The 21,668-nt window shown below is 46.3% G+C and overlaps 1 protein-coding gene across 3 annotated transcripts in view; it reads right to left on the bottom strand.

Moving 5' to 3' along the window:
• Positions 1-21,668, bottom strand: part of ITM2C (integral membrane protein 2C) — a 281,272-nt gene that overhangs the window by 168,083 nt on the left and 91,521 nt on the right. For all 3 annotated transcript variants that reach the window (XR_015300961.1, XM_086944068.1, XM_086944069.1), the window contains exon 2: positions 13,826-13,963. Coding sequence is in view for 2 of the 3 variants with exons in the window: in XM_086944068.1 (XP_086800194.1) it covers positions 13,826-13,963 (138 nt within the window). In the remaining variant the exon portion in view is untranslated. The remainder of the gene's footprint in view (positions 1-13,825; positions 13,964-21,668) is intronic.

Raw genomic sequence — 21,668 nt, 5'->3', positions numbered from 1 at the left:
TGGTCAAGGGACGGGAACCAGACGTGTTCTCGCAGTGCTTTCTTCGTGGCCACCACTCCTCCGTGTCCTTCGTGTGCCAGGTTGATGGTTCCTTGTCTTCATTTCTGAGGGATCACAAGTCTTCGGTCTCTTAGTAACAGCCCGTCGGCACTGATGGAAAGTTCATCTTGGACGTGTTTGAACGCCACAAGTTCTTGAGTGTTGACAGCACCACTCCTGTTTGTGTTTTCTAAGTGTCTCCATGAGTTGGTGCGGATTCGGTGCATGATATTTTGGATCGTGGCATCTTGGGCAGACGCTTCACGGATGGTTTGTAGCAGGACCACTGGTGGGCAGGCTTGGTCAATGACGAAGTGGAGTTATTCTACCGCCACAGAGTGTCGCACTTGCGTCCGGGTTTGTGGATGCCGAGACATATAGTCTGCCGGGTTTTCCGCCTTCCCTGGTTTGTGGATAATGGTGTAGGTGTAGTCTTGTAGGAGAATTCCGCACCGTTCATTCGTCGGGCACATCTTGGCCCGCGGGTTACCAAAGATGGTTGTTAGCGCCTGGTGATCAGTGATAAGCGTCAAGTGTTTTCCGTATATGAAGCGATGAAAGTGCTCACACGTCCACACAACCGCAAGACTCTCTTTTTCTGGTTGTGAGTAGGCCTTTTCCTTGTCGGTAAGGCTGCGACTAGCGAATGCAATGATGTGGCATTGGTCGGCTTTGTCATCATATTGTGCCAGAATTGCGCCAAGCCCCTCTGGGTTGGCGTCCATAGTGATTTCGGTCTTCCGTTTGGTGTTGAAGTAGGCTAAGTAGATGGCAGTGCTCACCGCCTCTTTGATCTTGGTGAAGGCTTGTTCACATTTGGATGACCATTGGAAATGTTGCCCTTGACGTGTCAGTTCTCTTAACAGGTAACTGATGGTGGCATAGTCTTTGATGTAACGGGCGCAGTAGCTGGCCATCCCTAGGAATGAACGGAGGTCACTGACATCACGTGGCAGTGGAGTGTCAAAGAGTGCAGATACTTGCTCGGGGTCAGGTCTCATGCCGTCCTTTGAGAAGATGTGGCCGTAAAATGTGAGTGTTGATTTGTGGAACTCATGTTTGTCTTGGTTGAGAGTGAGGTATGCGATGATCAAAGTGTGACATACCTGGTCAAGTGCTTTGTTGTGCTCTTTCCGGTCTCCCCAAACACCAGGATGTCATTGCTGTAGTTAAATGTGTTCGGGATGTTTTGAATCACACACCGGACAGCCTCCTGAAAAATATTGGCCCCCGATGAAATTCCAAAATTGGGACGTTTGTATTTGAAGAGGCCTTGATGAGTGGTGGATGTGGTAATGTATCTCGATTTCTCATGCAATTCTAGTTGGTGGTATCCCTTGTTGAGATCCAGTATCGAGAAGACTGTTGCTCCGTTTAGGCACGTGATCATTTCCCTGATGTGGTGTACTGGGTACCGCTCTCTCTCGATAGCCGTGTTCGGGGCTTGCATGTCCATGCACTAGCGTACCTTGTTGTCTTGACCTCTCTTGGGCACAACCACGACAGGCGACACCCATGGATTGGGTCCCGTTGATCACTCTATGATGTCCACTCTCAGCAGGTCTTGTAATTTGTCATCTACTACCTGTTGCAAGTGGAATGGCACTTTAGTGTGATGTTGCGCTATTGGTGTTATTTGTTCGTTGATATGTAACTTGACTTTGAAGTGAGTTAGTTTTCTTAGCCCACTGAATAGTTTCGGAAATTTGTTGACAATGTCCGGCGAGCCATCCACCTTGTATAGGATTTCAACTAGCTTCAAGCATTCTGCCGTTGGCAGGCAGAGGAGGCAATATGCTGCTTAGGGGCCTTCAATTACATGAATGTGTGCTTGGATTTGCCGGTCCTTGTATGTTAGAGTAGTGCGGAATTGTCCTAGACATGGCAGTGGTTCTTTGGACATCCACGTGTAAACTCGAACCACCGCTGGTTCCAGTCTCGGTTTGGGATTCATGCTCTAATATTCTGTGGCGCAAATGTAGTTGAGCAATGCGCCAGTGCCTAGAACAAATTTGGCAGAGTGGCTTCCTATTTGAATGTTTAGTCGAGTGTACTTCTTTAATCTATCTGGGTTCGCCACCATGAACACGTATTCATCACTGTCTTGTGATATGGGAGTGAGGGAAGATGACTCTCTGGATGCCGATCGATCGCTGGGATCTTTATGAGCTGACTGATTGGGCGCTTGACCTTGATGAGCTGGTGGAGAGGTCTCTACATCCCTGTACATCTCTCACGTGGTGACGGGATCCTACGTTCTGTTTGGTCAGTTTCATCTCCGAGCGGCGGGTTTGGCAAACAGCTTCAAAGTGACTTTCTCTTCCGGATCGGTGACATTGTTGACCCATTGCCGGGAACTGGCCTGCGTGGGGTACTCTTGGCCGCACAGATAGCACTGCAGTGATTTTCTCCGGGTTGGCTATTTCGGATCCCGCTGCGAGGAGATTTTGCACGAGGTGTTCGTGTGAGTCTTCCAGATTTGTGGCGGTCAGGGCGACGCCTCGAGACTGTACTCGAAGAGCTTGTTCTCTTTTCTCGATTTTGCTGGCCTCCATCTTTTTTGCGTGCTCTTCGGCTAGGTCATTCATGCAGGTGAGTTCTTCTATTTCCTCAAGAGTGTAGTACTTTTTTAGTAGTTGACGAAGCAGTGACTCCGATTGGCATCCCTCGATGATGCGCAGACCAAGCACGTCTGCAATCAATCAATCAATCAGTGACTTTTATAGAGCACGCTACATACCCGTAGGGTCTCAAGGCGCTGGGGGTGGGGGGGTGCCGCTACTGCTCGAACAGCCAGGTCTTCAGCTTCTTCCTGAAGGAGAGGTGGTCTTGGGTCAGGCGCAGGTCGGTCGGGAGGGAGTTCCATGTCTTGGCGGCAAGGTAGGAGAAGGACCTTCCTCCTGTAGTCGCTCTTCGGATGCGGGGGACGGCGGCGAGGGCGTGGTTGGCTGATCGGAGGTGGCGTTTGGGAGCGTAGAAGTTGACTCGGCTGTTGAGGTAGCTCGGGCCTTGGTCGTGGAGGGCTTTGTGTGCGTGGGTGAGGAGGCGGAAGGTGATTCTTTTGTTGACGGGGAGCCAGTGAAGGTCTCTCAGATGTCCGGAGATGTGGCTGGTTCGTGGGATGTCGAGGATGAGTCTGGCTGAGGTGTTCTGGATCCGCTGGAGTCTCTTCTGGAGCTTGGCGGTGGTACCGGCGTAGAGGGCGTTGCCGTAGTCCAGTCGGCTGGTGACGAGGGCCTCGGTGACGGTCTTCCTGGTCTCGGTGGGGATCCACCAGAAGATCTTCCGTAGCATGCGTAGGATGTTGAAGCACGCCGAGGAGACGTTGTTGACTTGCCTGGTCATGGAGAGGGAGGAGTCCAGGATGAAGCCCAGGTTGCGTGCATGGTCTGTCGGTTTGGGTGCGGTGCCCAGGGCAGGAGGCCACCAGGAGTCGTCCCAGGCGGAGGGGGAAGAGCCCAGGATGAGGACCTCCGTCTTGTCAGAGTTCAGTTTCAGGCGGCTGGTCGTCATCCACTCGGCTACCTCTTTCATCCCTTCGTGCAGGTTGGCTCTGGCGGCGGCGGGGTCGTTGGTCAGGGAGAGGATCAGCTGGGTGTCGTCGGCGTAGGAGATTATGTTGAGGTTGTGCTGGCGTGCGATGGCCGCGAGGGGGCTCATGTAGATGTTGAAGAGGGTGGGGCTCAGAGAGGATCCTTGAGGGACGCCGCAGATGACTTCGGTGGCCTCTGACTTGTACGGTGGTAGGCGGACTCTCTGTGTTCTTCCGTCGAGGAAGGAGATGATCCATTCCAGCGCCTTGTCCTGGATTCCGACGTTGCTGAGGCGCTGTACTAGGGTGCGGTGGCAGACAGTGTCGAAAGCCGCGGAGAGGTCTAGGAGGATGAGGGCCGCTGTTTCTCCGTTGTCCATCAGGGCTCGGATGTCATCGGTGGCGGCGATGAGGGCGGTCTCGGTGCTGTGATTGGCTCGGAAGCCGGACTGTGAGGGGTCGAGGGATCCATTCGTCTCGAGGAAGGCGGCCATCTGCTTGTTGACGGTCTTCTCGATGACTTTGGCTGGAAACGGGAGGAGCGAGATGGGGCGGTAATTCTTGAGTTCGGTGGGGTTCGCTGTGGGTTTCTTGAGAAGAGCGCTGAGTTCGGCGTGCTTCCAGCTCTCAGGGAAGGTGGCGGTGTCGAAGGATGTGTTGATGATGTCTCGCAGGTGGGGTGCGATGATAGCGTCAGCCTTGTTGAAGACTTGGTGAGGGCAGGGGTCAGTCGGTGATCCGGAGTGGATGGAGTTCATCGTGCGGATGGTGTCTTCGGTGCTGATCGGGGTCCAGGCGTGGAGGGTGGTGGTGGGGGGTGGTTGTTCGGTCTTGGTGTGCGTTGGTTGGTTGTTGAAGCTGTTGTGTATGTCCGCGATCTTGTTGTGGAAGTATGAAGCGAGGGAGTTGCAGAGGTCTTGCGATGGGGTGATGTCGTTGTTTCCTGCGTTGGGGTTGGATAGCTCTTTCACGATGTTGAAGAGTTCCTTGCAGTTGTGTGCGTTGTTGTCCAGCCGGTCCTTGAAAGCAGTTTTCTTGGCGGCGCGGATCAGCTGGTGGTGCTTCCGGGTGGCCAGCTTGAAGGTGGTCCTGTTGTCCGGTGTAGGTTCCCTTCTCCAGACTTTCTCGAGGGCTCGGCAGTTCTTCTTGGAGCTCTTGAGTTCGTCGGTGAACCACGGGGCTTTCTTGCTGCCGGATCTGCTGGGCGGGGTCCTCAGCGGGGCGAGTTCGTCCGCGCAGTTGCTGATCCACTTTGTGAGGTTGTCGGCGGCCTGGCTGGGGTTCGCTGAGCTGGCGGGAGGGTGCTGGCTTAGGGAAGCGGCGAGCTGGTCTGCTGTGATCTTGTTCCAGCTTCTGCGGGCGGCCTGATGCTGGTGGTGGTGGGTCGTCGTTCTCTTGAAGGTGAAGTGGACGCAGCTGTGGTCCGTCCATTGAAGCTCTGTGGCGTGGCTGAAGTCGATGTCTGTGCTGGAGGAGAAGACTGCGTCGAGTGTGTGTCCGGCGAGGTGGGTGGGGGTGGACACCAGCTGCTTGAGTCCAAGATTGGCGAGGTTGTCGAGCAGGGTGCTGGTGTTGCGGTCGTTGTTGTTCTCCAGGTGGAAGTTGAGGTCCCCCAGGAGGATGTAGTCAGCGGAGGGGAGGGCATGCGGGCTGACGAAGTCGGCGATGTCCTCGCTGAATTGGGTGCGTGGTCCCGGAGGTCGGTAGATCAGGGTGCCTCTGAGGGTGGTGTTCGGGTCGGTGTGAATCTGGAAATGCAGGTGTTCGGCGGTGGTCAGGGTGTTGTCGGTGCTGGTCGTGAGACGGATGGTGTTCCTGTGGATGATGGCGATGCCTCCTCCCATCTGGTTGGCATTGCGGTCCCTCCGGACGATCTTGTAGCCCTCTGGGATAGCGATGGCGATGTCGGGAGCTGAAGAGGCGTTCATCCAGGTCTCTGTGAGGAAGGCAACCTCAGGGGCAGTGGTGTCTAGGAGGTTCCAGAGTTCGATGGCGTGTCTGTGGACGGAGCGGGTGTTGAGTAGGATGCACTTGAGGTGGGTGTTGCTGGTGTTCGACTTGGCGGGTGTTGGTGCGAGGCAGGTCCGGATGCAGGAGAACTTGCAGGCCTGGCAGCTGAAGGGTCCGTGGGTGCGTCGTGGTGTGGCTTGGTGGCACTCTGGGCGTCGGCCGGTGTTGAGTGCGCTGAGGGTGGCGGCTGAGTACGTCTGGCGGGTCGGTCGGGGTCTTCGAGGTCCAGGGGTCCTGGCACTGGGCGCGGTCCAGGCGCAGACGGGCTTACCTTTGGCGCGCCTTCGGCGCACAATCGGCGCGCCCGCTGCGCGTGACCGCTGCGCGTTCGCACGGTCGCCATATAAGGCGAAGTGCGCGGGTGGGCGGGGCAGCTGGGAGGCGGGAGCGGGGAGGGAACAGAAGGGAAAAGGGGCGTGGTCAGCGGTGGTGGCGGGAAGCGGGGAGCGGGGAGGGATGGCGGAGGGCGGCGAGGTAGGCGGACAGACAGGAAGGAGAACGCACGTAAGGGCAGAAACTGACAAAAAATAACAGGCACAAATGGAAAACAAAAACGCTAACACGGGAAAAAATTACTGGTAAAACAAGCACAAATGATTAACAAAACAAAAACAAAACAGACGACAGCGGCGTCAGCCGGCAGCGAGGCAGGCAGCGAGGCAGAGGGCAAGGCGATGGGGCACACGCAGCAGCTGGTGGCCGTGCGGCGCGGGGGTGTCCCACAAGTGGGTCACACTCACCTGCGTCGCACGGTCGCCATATAAGGCCAAGTGCGCGGGTGGGCGGGGCAGCTGGGAGCGGGGAGGGACCCGAAGGGAAAAAGGGGCGTGGTCAGCGGTGGTGGCGGGAAGCGGGGAGCGGGGAGGGAAGGCGGAGGGCGGCGAGGTAGGCGGGCAGACAGGAAGGAGAACCAACGTAAGGGCAGAAACTGACAAAAAATAACAGGCACAAATGGAAAACAAAAACGCTAACACGGGAAAAAATTACTGGTAAAACAAGCACAAATGATTAACAAAACAAAAACAAAACAGACGACAGCGGCGTCAAACAGACGACAGCGGCTGCAGTGCTGAACTTGTCAAATTCACAGTATTCTAGGCGCCTGATGCAGGCGATGATGACACTCATGGATTCATCCTTCTCTTGGGTTGCAAGATTCAAAGTGTGGCGCTCATAGTCTAAGTTCCGTTTGAGGAGAAACTTCCTATCTAGGGCTTCTTTCACATCTTCGTAGAATACGGTATTAGCGGCGGGTAGTTTCCTAATGATTTGTCCGATGTCTTTCCCCACTAGGTTTCATAGGGCTATGAGTTTTTGATTGGGGTCACGAACTTGCGACCCTGTCATGAAGTCTTCAAAGTCTTTAGCCCAGCTTTTCCATTTGGGCCCCATGCTGTTCCCAGATGTCAGCGTTAGAGGCTCGGGAGGGAGTAAGAAGGGTACCCCCATGAGCACCGGTCCTAGTTGCGGGGCATTTTGTGTGGACCCAGTCGCTGCTGGCTGCGTGGACTCGGCCTCCAAGGACATGGTGAGTGAAATCGTGACTCAGGCAGACTGTGGGGGCTTCAGGACCACAATTTGTGAGCGCTGGGAACTTTTCTCTATGAGTCGCCTGACTGCAAGATGGCCGCCGTGATGAGATCTGGTGTTAAACAATGCACGGTGCCTGACTTTAAGATTGCCGCAGGAGAGACGTGATGCCTCACCCTCACTAGGGTAGTTAAACTTTTACTTCACCAGGGTAGTTATTTAATGTGGCTTACCCTGGTCTTCACGTGTTGGGCATCAGTAGGGTCGCGCTTTCTGGATCACGGCCCGCTTCAGCGAGTCGGCAAGATGCTCGCGCCCTTCTCTAGCTGCCGGAATGCTCCGCAGCGCGTTCTCGGTCGTGCTCTCCTTCTAAGCCTCAGTGGTTGCAGGGAACAGGTACAGTGGGTCAGCTGATCCCCCACTCGTCGCCAGTTTCCTGTCCTTGGGTTAAAGACGGCACTTTCATAGCTCTTCTTTATTCTCGCTTCTCTACATCTCAACTAACCCCTCCCTTTCCGCTTCCTCCCTAGCCCTTCCTTTTCCCTTTTCCCTTTTCCTGCCTGCCCTGTCTGTGGATCAGGATCAGGCATAACGACATGACACTCCGGCCCCAAAAAGCTTACCAGAACAGTAAAAATGTTGGGCTCTTATCTTTGTCAAAACACACACATTTGTGTCTGATAACCAAAAACACCCGAACAGCATGGGTCACTGAACCTGTGCTCATGCAAGCCTGGTAGGCCAGGATTTGCACCTGGTATTACAGATCAGAGACCATGCCCTGCAGACTGGCTAACATTAGGGAGTCCCAGGGAGGTTTGGATTTTCAGCTGCTTTCCTAGGGGAGGTTAATATTTGCACTTGGTCAATAAATGAATAAATGCAGCCTATACACATGATCACAACTGTCAGTTTTTTCTGGTATATCCACTTAATGTTAGTCCACTATTTGAGTGCACCTAATAACACCTTCTGGGAGTTTAAAACATGTCAGCACATTAGCATTAGGAACTTTAAATAATGTATCAGTAAGGAAGACAGTTCTGTTAGGAAGCAGATTAAATATTAACAGTGAATATTCTTCTCCAATGGGTTAATGTTCTCTATGAACATGACTTCTGTTTACTCTTGCCAAATGGAAATGTGTACAATTTATAATGTTTAGTTGTATAGCTTTAAATGGCATTCAAGTGGAATTAGCATAATGAATAAAAAAGACACTCCTCCGTTTACTCTCATGGTGAAAAGGACACTTCGTCTATAATAATCATACCTAGGTAGGCCTGCTTCCAGGTATATTTGACTTAAACTTCCATTGCAGAGTTACACAAGAACAATGCACTGCCTACAGTAAATGGTAATTAGAGCAATCTGCTGAAACATAGCTAGGTCTATATGCAAATACCCAGCAAATGCTTGAAAGCAAAGAAAATATTTTCCACAAAAAAAACGAAAGTTAGGCTATATTCTTTTCATATTTTACTAAACTATAGTATAGTATAAAATAATCCTTCCAATTAACGTTTAGGAAGAAAAGTAACCAATCAGAGCACTGTCTCAAATTAACCAATCAGCACTCATCAGAGACCACATGATCTTCTTGTCAGTGTAGTGGTACTTTCTTGCTAATGAAGAGGAGGTATGTGCCATCCATTTTTCCTAGTTTTTATTTTTTAATATTGTGCAGTAAATAATCGCCGTGTATCATTGTGGTGTTCTTTCGCTTTCCATGTGATTGCAAAGTGTGATTGTTGCCTGTCTATTACAAGGACCCAGTGCCTCCAGGAAGGCATGTCTGCTTCAGGGAACTTCATGTCACCTCAATTTAGCTGCTGCTGTTTCAAGCCATTGGCTTCGGCTCTGTTCCTGCTTACGCATAAGCAGCATTTGCTGCAGTTTGCTACTTGGGATTCGCAGTAGGGAGCTACCACTCAGGGGCAGGGGTGTTCTAGTTTTTTTCCTGAGCAAGCCTGGGCAGAACTGCTGAAAACCACTGTATCTCAAGTAATCTTGTGCTATGTTTACGTTGTGTCCAGAGCTGCCTAAAAGGCTGTGCGATTGGTGCCACCGCACCGGGCGCTGACTTGGGGGGTTGGTGTCAAGATAACTTTGGTGATTAATTGTCTTCCTGGGAAGAGACTGGAGGTTTGTGTAGTGGAAGTTTTGACTCATGGTAAGGTAGCGCAGAGGGTTAAAATGCCTCCTGTTAAGAATGTGTACCATGCAGATCACAAAGAGCATATAATGTAAATAGGTCAGTAGGTTACTGATTCTGTAAGAGAGATTATTTTGTTACATCTAGTTTATAAGTCAAAATCCTAATATAGAACATTGAGCTATGAACTGTCATCAAAGATCTGCATGCAAACTGCAAGGTATAGGGTATAGCTAAATGTTTTTTTACAGAGTCTTTGATTATCCTAATCTTGCTAAAAAGGTTCATTTGGGTAGAAAACTATTCTTATTATTTAAGAGGACTACTAACAATGGTGTTACGTTTTAAATTCTGAATTTGTGCTTTTCCAGAATAAGGACTCAAACTATATTGCCTACCAATATGAATGACATGTGACTTCCACACCTTGTAGTCCTGTCTGCTGTAACATTTCCTCTACAGTGATTTACACACATATGACTGTCTCTATGTTTTATAACACTACTCATAACCGTGTAAGGTGTCTCTATGACACCTTACACGGTTATGAGTAGTGTTATAAAACTAAATGATTCGGAGAGACAATGGTTATGGAAACTTGAGGGGCACTGTGGCAGTGAGGGAATCTGTGGCAGAGGTGGTCATTAAGGGGGGGCCCAACCAACATTGTCGAACAGGGCACCACCAGCGCTAAAGCCAGCCCTGGTCGTGTCTATAAAATGCTTTTAGCTCTATATTGTAAAAGACCTTTTATTGACAACATTAATACCTACAGTGAATTTTGGGTCAGCTATTGCTTACCCTTGGTTGGATTTCTTGTCACACTCATTTGCTTGCTTATTATTTGATTGTTTCCCATCCCCTTCTGGAGTTTCTCCCTCTCCTAGATTATGCCAACTTCTTTGCCATCCTCCAGAATGGACAACCTGTATCACTTCACTGCTCACATTCCTGATGATGCAGCCATGCACACATTATAGCGCCTTTTTATTCTTTTTTTTTGGGCAATCCTGCACAACATAGGCAAAAAGCATTTTCTTCTCTTTTTGTAGATGCTGAACTGCATTAGAAAAAAATAATTTGCAAAGCCAGTGGGTCTGCACTGGAAGTTAATAGGACAGCTATATTGGCTTTGCCAATGCTTGATATTCTTTGTCGCAGCTTCAATTCCTGGGCTCCCTCGTAGCTTATCATATATCGGTATGTGAATTCACATGCCTTCTTTGCCTTATTTAGTTAGTAATTTATTTACTGCAAGGTTGTTTTTTAAAGTGTAAATTAGACAAAAGTCTTTTAAGTTTCGATGCAATTTAAATAACTAGCTTGAGCAAAATAAATCTACTTTTCAGTTTGAGTACGTACCAAAGTGGTAAGAACACAAAAAGCTCAGTTTTTGTGTTGGCAAATACACAATTAACAAATAGAGTTGTTAGGTACATACATTGAATTTAAGGTTGTTATATCTTATGCAGGTGGAGAGCACATAGTGCACATTAGAAGGACAGCGTGATTTCAAACCCTGCTCTAAAGCTAGAGCAGAGCTAGAAGGAAACCAATTGGAATAACGTATGCAGGGAAGACATTCTTAAAGGCACAGCAACCTGTTTATAAGGTTGAAATTTCATAGCGGATAAAAATGTAGTTAGTGTGTTAAACTAGTTTTATGAAACATACAGTCTTCCTGTGGGAGTTTCAGAAGGATGTACAATAAGGTAAAGATAGTGTAATGTTGAACCCAGTCTGGTGTTTGCAGAACTTGCGATAGTTGTTGTAGCAAAAAAGGAGAAAATAAGCAGATTTTGTTGGTGTGCTGATGAGGGGTGTTCAGTGCTAGCAGCCCATAAAATGTGCATACTCTTTTCTCAAAAAGCATGTTTTAGTTTAATATTGAAGGAAGACGAGGAGGCATTACTGGTGCGGCTGTGGGCCATTTCACCCTCTTATTGGCACTACAAGTTACCGACCCCGCCATAGTATTGTGGGCCTCATTTCTGTTTTTTTGCTGTAGGGCAGCGAAGGCCTGCTGCGCTGCCTTACGTCAAAAGAAAAGGGCAGGAATGCACCGTAACTGTTTGATACAGCACATTCCTGTGTTTTCCCCTGCGCCGGCGCATATTGACTGCTGTGCCCCAATGCAGGCACCTTTCTACCATGGTGCAAGGGTGCCTATGTAGCGCCGATTATTATATTTCTGCAGGAAGGGAAATCCTTCCTGCACAAAAACAATCAGAAGAGGCATTTTCCTCTTTCTGTGTGTGCTGTAGAATGCAGCACACATAGCAAGAGGAAAAACGAGGAGAAAGAAAGATATTTCTCCCCGTTGTGCCTCCCTAACACCACACCTGGGGAGGCGTACGTTTTTGGCACTTATTAAGAAGGCCACATTGCTCCACTCGAATGTCAAAAAAGTGATGTTCTGGGTGGCACAAAAGTGCCGCTTGGGGCCTCATTTCATGTGTTTTTTCAGCAGACTGCTCTCCAGAGGGAGTACTTTGTTCTAGGGATTTGTTGGTAAGGCAGGCTTTCAAGAAGGTAACCTAGATATACAATGTGTTGAGACCCAGACTACTGAAATAACATAAAACTGCAAGATGGTATCTTGTTGTTAAAAACAATTTTTTAGGATTTTAACAATTGTCATGTACATATGAATAAAAGTTTTACATTCGAAAATTTATACATAATAAAAATACATTGCATTGACAACAATTTTATATAGGAAACAATAAAAAATTATACAAATGAGGTAATGACGAATTCTTCTCTACGCGTTTCGACAACAAGTGCCTTCGTCAGGAAATTATCATCTAGAAGCTTTTAAAACTATCTACAAAGAAGATAAACATTATAAGATACACATTCCAAATGACTTTTTTGACATTTCAGCAAATATTTCTGTCTGGGAACAACATTAACATTGTTTTAGAAGATACATCAAAACCGTTTCTGTGTACCTGCAAAAAGCTATGTTTACAGGTTGAAAGTAACCTGTAACCCTTCGTTATTACCTCATTTGTATTATTTTTTATTGTTTCCTATATAAAATTGTTGTCAATGCAATTTATTTTTATTATGTCCTTCCTCCCTCTGTCTCCCTCCCTCTCTGTCTACCTCCCTCTGTGTCGCCCTTCCTCTCAGTCTCCCTCTCTCTGTCTCACTCCCTCTGTCTCACTCTCTCTTTCTCTCTCTCTTTCTCTCTCTCTCTTTGTCCCTCCCTCTGTGTCCCTCCCTCTCTCTCTCTCTGTCTCCCTGCCTCTCTCTCTGTCTCCCTGCCTCTCTCTCTATCTCCCTCCCTCCCTCTCTCTGTCTCCCTCTGTCTGTTTCCCTCCTCACCCTGTCTGTCTCTATTTCCCCCTCTGTCTGTCTCCCTCCCTCTGCCTCCCTGTGTCCATCTCCCTCCTCCCTCTGTCTGCCTCCCTCTGTTTCCCTCCCTCTCTCTCCCTCTGTCTGTCTCCCTCCTCCCTCCCTCTGTCCCCCTCTGTCTGTCTCCCTCCCTCTGTCTGTCTCCCTGCGTCCATTTCCCTCTGTCTACCTCTGTCTGTCTCCCTCTGTCTGTCTCCCTCTCCATCTCCCTCCATCTCCATGTCTCTCTGTCTGTCTCTATCTGTCTCTGCCTCTATCTGTCTGTCTCTGTCTGTGCCTCTATCTGTTCCTGCCTTTATCTCTGCCTCTATCTTTGTCTCCACCTCTGTCTGCCTCAGTCTGTCTCTGTCTCAGTCTGTCTCTGCCTCTGTCTCTCTCTGGCTCCGCCTCTATCCGTCTCTGCTGCTATCTGTCTCTGTCTGTCCCTGTCTCTACCTGGCTCCGCCTCTACCTCTCTCTGCCTCTACTTGTCTCTACCTCTACCTGTCTCTGCCTGTCTCTATCTGTCTCTAGCTCTATCCATCTCTGCCTATGTCTCTGTCTGTCCCTGTCTCTATCTGGCTCTGGCTCTATCTGGCTTTGTCTCTATCTGTCCCTGTCTCTGTCTGTCCCTGTCTCTATCTCTGTCTGTCCCATCTCTATCTCAGTCTGCCTCTGTCAGTTTCTGTCTCTATCTGTCTCTGTGTCTCTATCTGTATTTGTGTCTCTGTCCAATCAAGAAGCTTCCCAAAACGCCCTTTTTAAGGTCAGCTGTGAAAGCGCTTACAGCTGGCTTTTAAAGGGCGTTTTGGGAAGCTTTCTGAAGGTGCCCTTAACTCACAGAGGCGGGCAGTAAACCCAGAAGGTGGCCGCAGGAGTATAGTAGTGAATAGCTGTTTCAGGTGCGAAGGGCGCTTGTTTTCACTCTAAGTAAGCCTTTGCTACTGATATACAAATAAAGATGGATCACTTAAAGGCTTGTTTTTACTTCAAAAGATTGTTGTGGTCATTAAACATAGGGTTTACACACATTTCCTATAAATGAATCATTTGTTTAGGATTTTGTAACAGCTTTTAAGTTCTTGGTCTCAGGTTCTTCGCATCCATGCATTGTAAAGCATTGATCATTTGATAAAATACATTGTCAAAAGAACAAACTGGCAGATGAACAACGGTGTCAGTTAATCAACACATGCAGCCAGATTATTTTACTCTACCCGAGAAGTGACGTAATGTCTGTAGAGATACATGGACGCAAACACGAGTCCCAGCAGTACAACAATCAAGCCCAGAATCAAGTAGCAGGTTCCGGTGAGCGACGACTTCCTGGTCTGCACAGGTCGAGGTGGTTCCTCCTGCAGGAGATAAATCAGACATACACAGGTTATTTTCACGACATGCTTCCCACTTCTACCTTCTCAGGTCAACTCAAGAAAAACAGATACTGGCTGATGCACTAGACTTACAGACTTGGTTTAAAACTGTGAATATCCATAATTTAAAGGACCTGGCCACCTTGAAGACTGGTGAGTACAAAATGGATCCACCTGGACAGCTCCTTGTTTGTGCATACATGGGCAGATGCTGTGAGTCGATTTTGAACAGAGCTGCTAAAGGTTTCTTGGAAGACTTGGTGAGTCAGAGGGGCATGTGTGCTGTCTGAATGAGAGAGGCAGAGGGTGTGTGAGAGAAAGAGACAGAGTAAGATAAAGAGGAAAAGAGAGAAAGACAGAGACTAAAAGAGTAGGAGAGTGATAGCCAGGAGGCGAGGCTCTCTTGAAGCTGCCTATGTCATCGCATTTGGAATCCGTACTTACCTATTTCTAGACATTAGTTTAGATGTTTTTTTTATCCCTCCAATTTATATGTATTTATGGGTTTCTGTAAAAATCAGGGTCTCTGGCCATCTGTGCAGCTGGGTAATTTCTGCCATTGGTTCTTTGTTCCTAAAAGTTCCTGTCGGATTGCTTTTTGTAACAGTTTGTGGAGCCCCAGATGCCGAAGGACTACTCGAACAGCACATTGTTGCTGTGCTGGGAACGCCTTTGGTGTGCTACAAATGGGGACAATTCATTTGTTTCCTCACCTTCTAAAGTTAGAGGGTTCACAAGAGTGCCCTCTGCGCAAGCCCTGGCTGATAATAGTGTGTTGTCGCTGTTGGAGTTCTGTACCCCAACCTAGGGGAGTTGCCAACTGGTACTACCATGTAAATTAATTTCTGAGTTTTCAGACAAATGGAGGACACACGTCGTTATATTTTTTCTAGGCATTTGTCATGTTCACAGATATTATGAGCATAGCTTTTGTCATACGGCACATGTTCATTGGAGAATTGGCACACAGTACATGCTTGAAACACTGGCAGTGTACCTGTGAACAGAGTTGCTCTTAACTATTTGTGAACATCTATTTATTTGAAGGAATGACAAACGCAAGGTAGAGAATGGGGGAAGTCCCCTGAAGATAACAAAGACAGCCTGATCACCCACTTCTTCTTGCTCTGCTGCTCTTTGTTGTCAAGCCTGACTGGAGGGTATACATAAGGTCATCCAAGGAAGCAGCACACTGAAAGGTGTAGCTTGTCATCTTCAAGTGGCCAGCTACCACTTAAAGGCACTTTGGCACTCTGGAAAGAGGGTCTTCTCAGAAGCTTCTCTCTCTTTCTTACACCCCAGTCCAGTTGCCTGGACCTTTTGAACTTGGAGCATGTGAGGTATGGCCCAAATGCCTGAATTTGGAGATACACACTGGCGCTCCCTTCCAACTTGTTGAACACTTTTTAGAAACAGACCTATGTTGAATCTACAACTGTTGATGCTTCTAAAAGCTACCCATTTCCACTGGCAAAGAGCAAACTTGAAGACCTTGATGCAGCTCCACTGGCCTGTTTTGCTACTGCCATTGCCTGTGAAAGGCCCCAGTAAGGATAATGAGTCCAGGGACACACATATAGCACATTGAAGCCATCTCTGCTTCTCACCAGAGACTGGATATGCCCCCTACAAGAATTGCTTTTACATGTGCAAGTGAGCTGAGAGTTGAATGTACCTAGGGAGCAGAACTCCTCTCTGCACTATCCTATGTTCTTTTTGTTCATTTGGCCCTGCTGCTTTTGTGGTGGTCTCGCATCTGTTTGGCTTTTCACCAAGCTGGAATGTGAGGGACTGTGTAGGGCATACTCTATGTGCTGTGGATCAGACTGGTGTCTGCCCCATTCATCAAGAGTGGTCCCCTGCAAGTGAGACATCACTTACTCTGAGTGTCTAGAGAGGCTAGTTAGCTTCATATCTCATTTTAGGAGACTGACACCACTAAGTGTAAACCCAATAGTTAGGTTTACCTCCCTGGATCCAGTAAATAAGGGGCATATTATCAAGGAGGTTTATCTCCGCTTTTTTGGCTTTAAAAGCCAAAAAAGCGGAGATAAAATGATCTCCCTATTACCTAGCTGTCGCTACCAGTTAGCGACAGCTAGTAGGAGATAGCGACCATCTTGGGCTCCACTTTGCATGTCAGTGATATTTATCACTAATGACATGCAAAGTGGGCGTGCCAAGATGTTAGCGACTGGAAACAACTTTTGGAGATATTCGCGCTAAGCGCGAATATCCCCAAAAGCTAACACCTGCCCTGAGCAGTTCTTAGCCATGTTATCCAATGGGAGGTGGATAACATGGCTAAGAGCATTAGCTCGGTAATGCATGAATATCGCGGACTTTTCAGCGATATTCATGCATTGCAGCCGATCCTTATCACATTTGCGACAAGGTTTATCTGCGATAAAAATCGCCGCAGCTGGCGATAATTTTTTCACGCTAACCAAGCAATAGCGATAATTATTGCTATTGCTTGGTAATATGCCCCTCAATTTTCAGAACTCTGAAAGACTGTTCCTTTACTGTATCGGCTGCAGATAGGATGCATTGATGATTGTCATTGTATTTTCTTTGTTTCTGCTTGCTTTCCAGGGTTCAAGGACATTAGGGTCACAAAGAGTTAAGGTTTTCGACTTTGTAACAAAGTTTCTTAAATGTGACTGTATCCTTCAGATCCTTCCTTTTTTCAGGGTTGTGATTTGTTAGCGATGACAATCTGTATATGTTTGCAAACACAGCCAAACCTATCCAACATTTGCGTGAGTGCATTTAACGGTATTCTGTTTTCACTTTCAGGACTCAGCCAATATTCCCATTCATTTAATAATAGCAATCCTTGTAAAGTGTTAATAGTCAGAGACCCTAGTTTTTCCACTGTATTCTGTTTTATTTAAATTTGTATTGTGTGTATTGGTCACCAAGCCGTAACTGGCGAAACGTGTCGGTAGGCAGTTGCCACTTTTGCCTTATTAAACACCTTCAAGCATCCAGATGTATCCTGCGTTGTCTTCTTCTTGAGAGGGGAAACTTTGTGAGTAATTACCTTGGGTGACCGGCACCCGCGCAGGATCGCAGCCGAATTTAGACGCCAGGAGCAACCAGACAATTGTGTACGTAATATATATATATATATATATATATATATATATATATATATATATATATATATATATATATATATGTATGTATGTATGTATGTATATATATATATATATGTATGTATATATTACGTACACAATTGTCTGGTTGCTCCTGGCGTCTAAATTCGGCTGCGATCCTGTTGATTGCTGTTTGGCTAAAATAAACATCTTGCCTGAATCTAGAAGTGGTCCGTGACTCTTTCTTCGCCGCCGGGGTTCTCTGGTGGAAGTGGAAGGAGTAACCCGCTCGAAATGTATATATATATATATGTATATATATATATATATGTATGTATATATATATATATATGTATATATATATATATATATATATATATATATATATATATATATATATATATATATATATATATATATATACATATATATATATATATATTTGTGTATATGCTGTTAAAGAGCTGTTTTCAGAGAAGAGGTGGGAGGGGAAGCGAAAGAGGGGTAGGGAGATGGCCTACCTATCATTGTGTAGTACATCTGGTATTGAGCCATATATGTTGAGGGTCTCTCGCTATCAGAGATTTTTCTCTTGTGATTCAGATTAGGCTTGGCCTATTTGTTGGTGGTGTGCCCCTCTAATGTTTTCTCTGAGAAGGATCTAGTACTATGTCTGTGTAACACGAATACACCCCAATCGTAATGGCATTTGTTTGTCTTCTGTGAACTCTATAAAGAGCATAGAAAACAGCATTTGAGAAGTAATAGTGTGTTTTATTAGGAATTGGGACCAAAGCTTTATGGAACGGATTGTTTTTTCCTAATAGCGTATTGATCTAAATTACACGGAGGTGCTTCAATTGGTTCAAATGTGCACTGAAGTATTTTAATTAATCTTTATGATAAAAATGATTTTATCAAACATATATTTGTATGATGATCAGAAGTTTAAAATATTTATTGTATGCTTTTCTGGTTGTTTTAAACCGAATTAAGTATTGAAGTGAAGTGAAAAGAACAGCTTTTAAAACACAGTCTTGCCGGGCTCTCCTGTTTAAATTAAAATGATCCATGCACTCACCTCCAGGAAGCATATGTCACCCTGCTGAGATAACCCTATGTAACTGAAATAAACGTTAAGAATGGATTTATCTATGCCCATAGATGACATAATGGACCATCATTTCGATCTGTTACTCTGCTAAAAGCAGAACTCAGGTCAATGAAGGCAAATTAGTGACTCCATGCTTATCATTAGAATATAAATTGAGACATTGGTCAATAGTATCAAGGAAGGGGCGAAAACCATAGTGCAAAACTGGATATAAGTTTTTTTCTTTTCATGAGCCACTGAGACAACGTCTCCATCAATCAATAAGATTGGTCGATAACATGTTGGACTGTACTTATTTCCCTGTTTGCAGACTGGCACCATACAAGATTGGGACAAGGACCGAGGTAGCTTAGGACATGAAGCAGCATTTGGTGTATCAATAATAATGGGAGCCCATAATTTGGTGCCATGTTTCTGCAAATCCAGAGGAACTCTGTCAGTGCCCAGTGGGGCTATTCATAGCATCTCACACATCTTCATAAGCAAAGAAAAGGGGAATTGTGAGTAAACAAGCAAAGGATGTATGTTTGACTTCAAATAAATATCACTAGTATGAGTAATCCAATCCTGGGCAAGAATAGAGGATTCAAATGTGGGTGTGTTCTTACCCTTTAGAAATATCGATTGATAACTTTCGAAAAGGCTCTTTAGTCTTTAAAAAAGAACCAGCAGCTTCAATCCCATGTTTCCTTTCCAAGATTGCCTTTCCTTGTCTTGATGGCAAATTTATAGGCATGCCTACATGCTGTTACTTCTGTTTTATTATGGGGTATCTTCTTTAACCAAGAGTTTGATTTTTGAGTACATGTTTGCTGTAAAAAGAACAGTATTGACCTACCCTCTGCGAAGGCACCACCCCGCTCATACCCTATGCTATTTTTTTCAATTACTGCCCATCTAATATTTAGATTAATAAAGAAAAAAAATATCTTTATATGTCATTTGTAGGGCCAAACTTGAACTTGATAGCTCATATCATATGAGCATAAGAGCATGCATTTAATAATCGCCGTGAAAATACTTTAGAAAAACGCAGATTCTATGAACATCACTGGTATGAACACATTCCTTATTAACTTCGCTCTTTTACCGTTGTCTCATTAAGTCTGTAACCTCTACTTCATAAGAACAATATCGCAAGGGTCTCTACACACAAAAAAAGACTTACCCCACAGTGAGTTATCTAACATAAAACACTAATTTGTGACCTACATGTTATGATACAAATGTGTGACCTAGATGTTAAGCTCTGAAACAAGAATTAAACTATCGCTAATTTTTCATGATACCTTTAATAAGAGAAATCATACATTTCTCCAGCAGGTGCATTAACTCCCAGAATGAACTTGCCACTGCAATACTCTGAAACTTGCCGGGCAAACACACATCTATAAAAAAAAGTGCCTTAACGACAGTATTTTTTTGTGGACAGGTTTTGCCAGCGTTCAGCAACTAAAAAAGAAAAAACAATGAGTTGGAGGATAAGGGTCAACATCAGATCAAGAACCACCGGGGAAAACAGGATCACTAGAACTAAGTGGACCAGGAGGACAAGCATTATAAAAACAATGATAAGCAAAAGGATTATAATTATAAGGGTAGAGGATGTAGGTTTACGCCTAGAGCGGTCAACCTCGAAGCTGAGGAACCGGGTTCAAGTCTTGGCAACGACGCTCAACATCCTGTGATTGGGGCAAATCACTTAATCTCCCCATGCCGAACAAAAATTAATGGGTCCTTCTGTAACGAAACTGGAGCTATGTAGGGCGCTCTGATACCTGATGTCTCGGGTCCAGTTTGCGCTATATAAAACTCTAAAAAATAAAATTAACAAAAGGACCAAGGCCAAATGGAGCAGAATGAGGAGGACCAAAAGGACCAGGATAACCAGCACCAAGGGACGAGAAAAATAAAGACCAGAAGAACCAGGCCCAGTTTGAGCAGTGACAGAGGAACAGGACCGCTAGGATCAGGACAAGGGAACCATTACCATGAGGACAAGCATGAGAAAGATTGACACCAGGAGGATTAGGACAAGAAGATTAGGGGAAAGAAGAAAAGCAGGAACTGAAACAAGCCTATGAGAGGCAGGAAGTGGGCCCGGTGCTAGAAGGTCCAAGAATAGGGCCATGACCTTTAGGACCATTAAGAAGGAAGATCAAGACCAGGAGGGCCAGGAGAATCAGGATGAGGCAGATCAGATAAACTAGGTCCAGGAGGACGAGAGGGAATAGGGAACAAGGCCTAGGAGGACAAGGAGGACCAGGACCAGGGACAACCAGGACAAGGGCGATATTAAACAAGATCAGACGAATAGTGACCATGAATCTAAGGAGGACAAAGACCAGAAAGTCCAGGAAGATCAGGATCAAGAAGGTCAAGAGGAATAAACATGGCATATCAGGACCAAAAAGAGGAGGAGGATGACCAAGACCACCTCACAATCAGAATGAGGAGGACTAGGAAGCTGAGGAACTAGGAGCAAAAGAAGGAGGAAGAACCAGGGGGAGTAACAGGAGAAGCATCAGAGGGAGGTATTATAAACATGCAGACTTGGAGGATGAGGTGGAGGACATGGACCAGGTTGAGGAAGCTCAAGAGTAAGGAGATGACCAGGGCCATGGCTACCAGGACAGAATGATCAGGACATGAAGGATATGGATCAGAGCTAGGTAGAACAAGACCATGGCCTAGAGGATGAACAGGAATATCAAGCAGACCAGGAGGAAAGCCAAGAGCAGGAAAAGGAGAGCCAGGATGGGAAAGACCAGGAATAAGTAAAGAGAAGGAGATACGACCAGCAGCAGAACCAGCACAACCAGAACAAAAGGATGGTTATTGTGAAGAGCTGAAGGGGGAAGGCTAGGAGATAGAGGAGACCAGGTGGAGGAAGTTGAAGAGGAGCAGAAGGACGCAGAAGATGATAAGGACCAGAGGGAAGAGGAAGCCAATATTTTAGTCTACTTAAATCACTGTTTAACACCTCTGCCATCTGTGACTAAGGGATCAACTAATGTAAACCAGAATTGCTTTACTACTTCATCTTTCTTTGTTGCTAATTTCTTGGGAGGCAGAGTTTGTCATAATGAATGCATATTCTGCCTGTTATTGCATCAGCTCCTCATTACACCACCCCTCATGGCTCCTCCCCTCATGACTCCCCCCTTTTGTTTTGGACCCAATTTCAGGCATCCCAGAGTAAACTGTTTCCATTCCAAGCAGTGGGCCATGGGTCTGATTCACAAAGATGTTCCTATGAATAAGGGCCTGATCATGATGATCCCTGTTTACGCACAGATTGGAATTACAAGATAGAATTTAAAATTTTCGATATTTATTGGTTGCTTTCAATACCTCAAGTATTGTTACATTTCAGCAGGTCAAACCTGCTGCAATTTAACAGGGTAAAAGCATACAGTATTTACGGGATCAGGTGGATTTTGGTGTGTCAAACAAACTTGTTTTAGGTGCT

This window comes from Lissotriton vulgaris, chromosome 11 (assembly GCF_964263255.1).
Source record: "Lissotriton vulgaris chromosome 11, aLisVul1.2, whole genome shotgun sequence".
Lineage (NCBI taxonomy): Eukaryota > Metazoa > Chordata > Amphibia > Caudata > Salamandridae > Lissotriton > Lissotriton vulgaris.
Note: the sequence above shows the minus strand (reverse complement) of the source record. Positions and strands in the feature narration are given on the sequence as shown.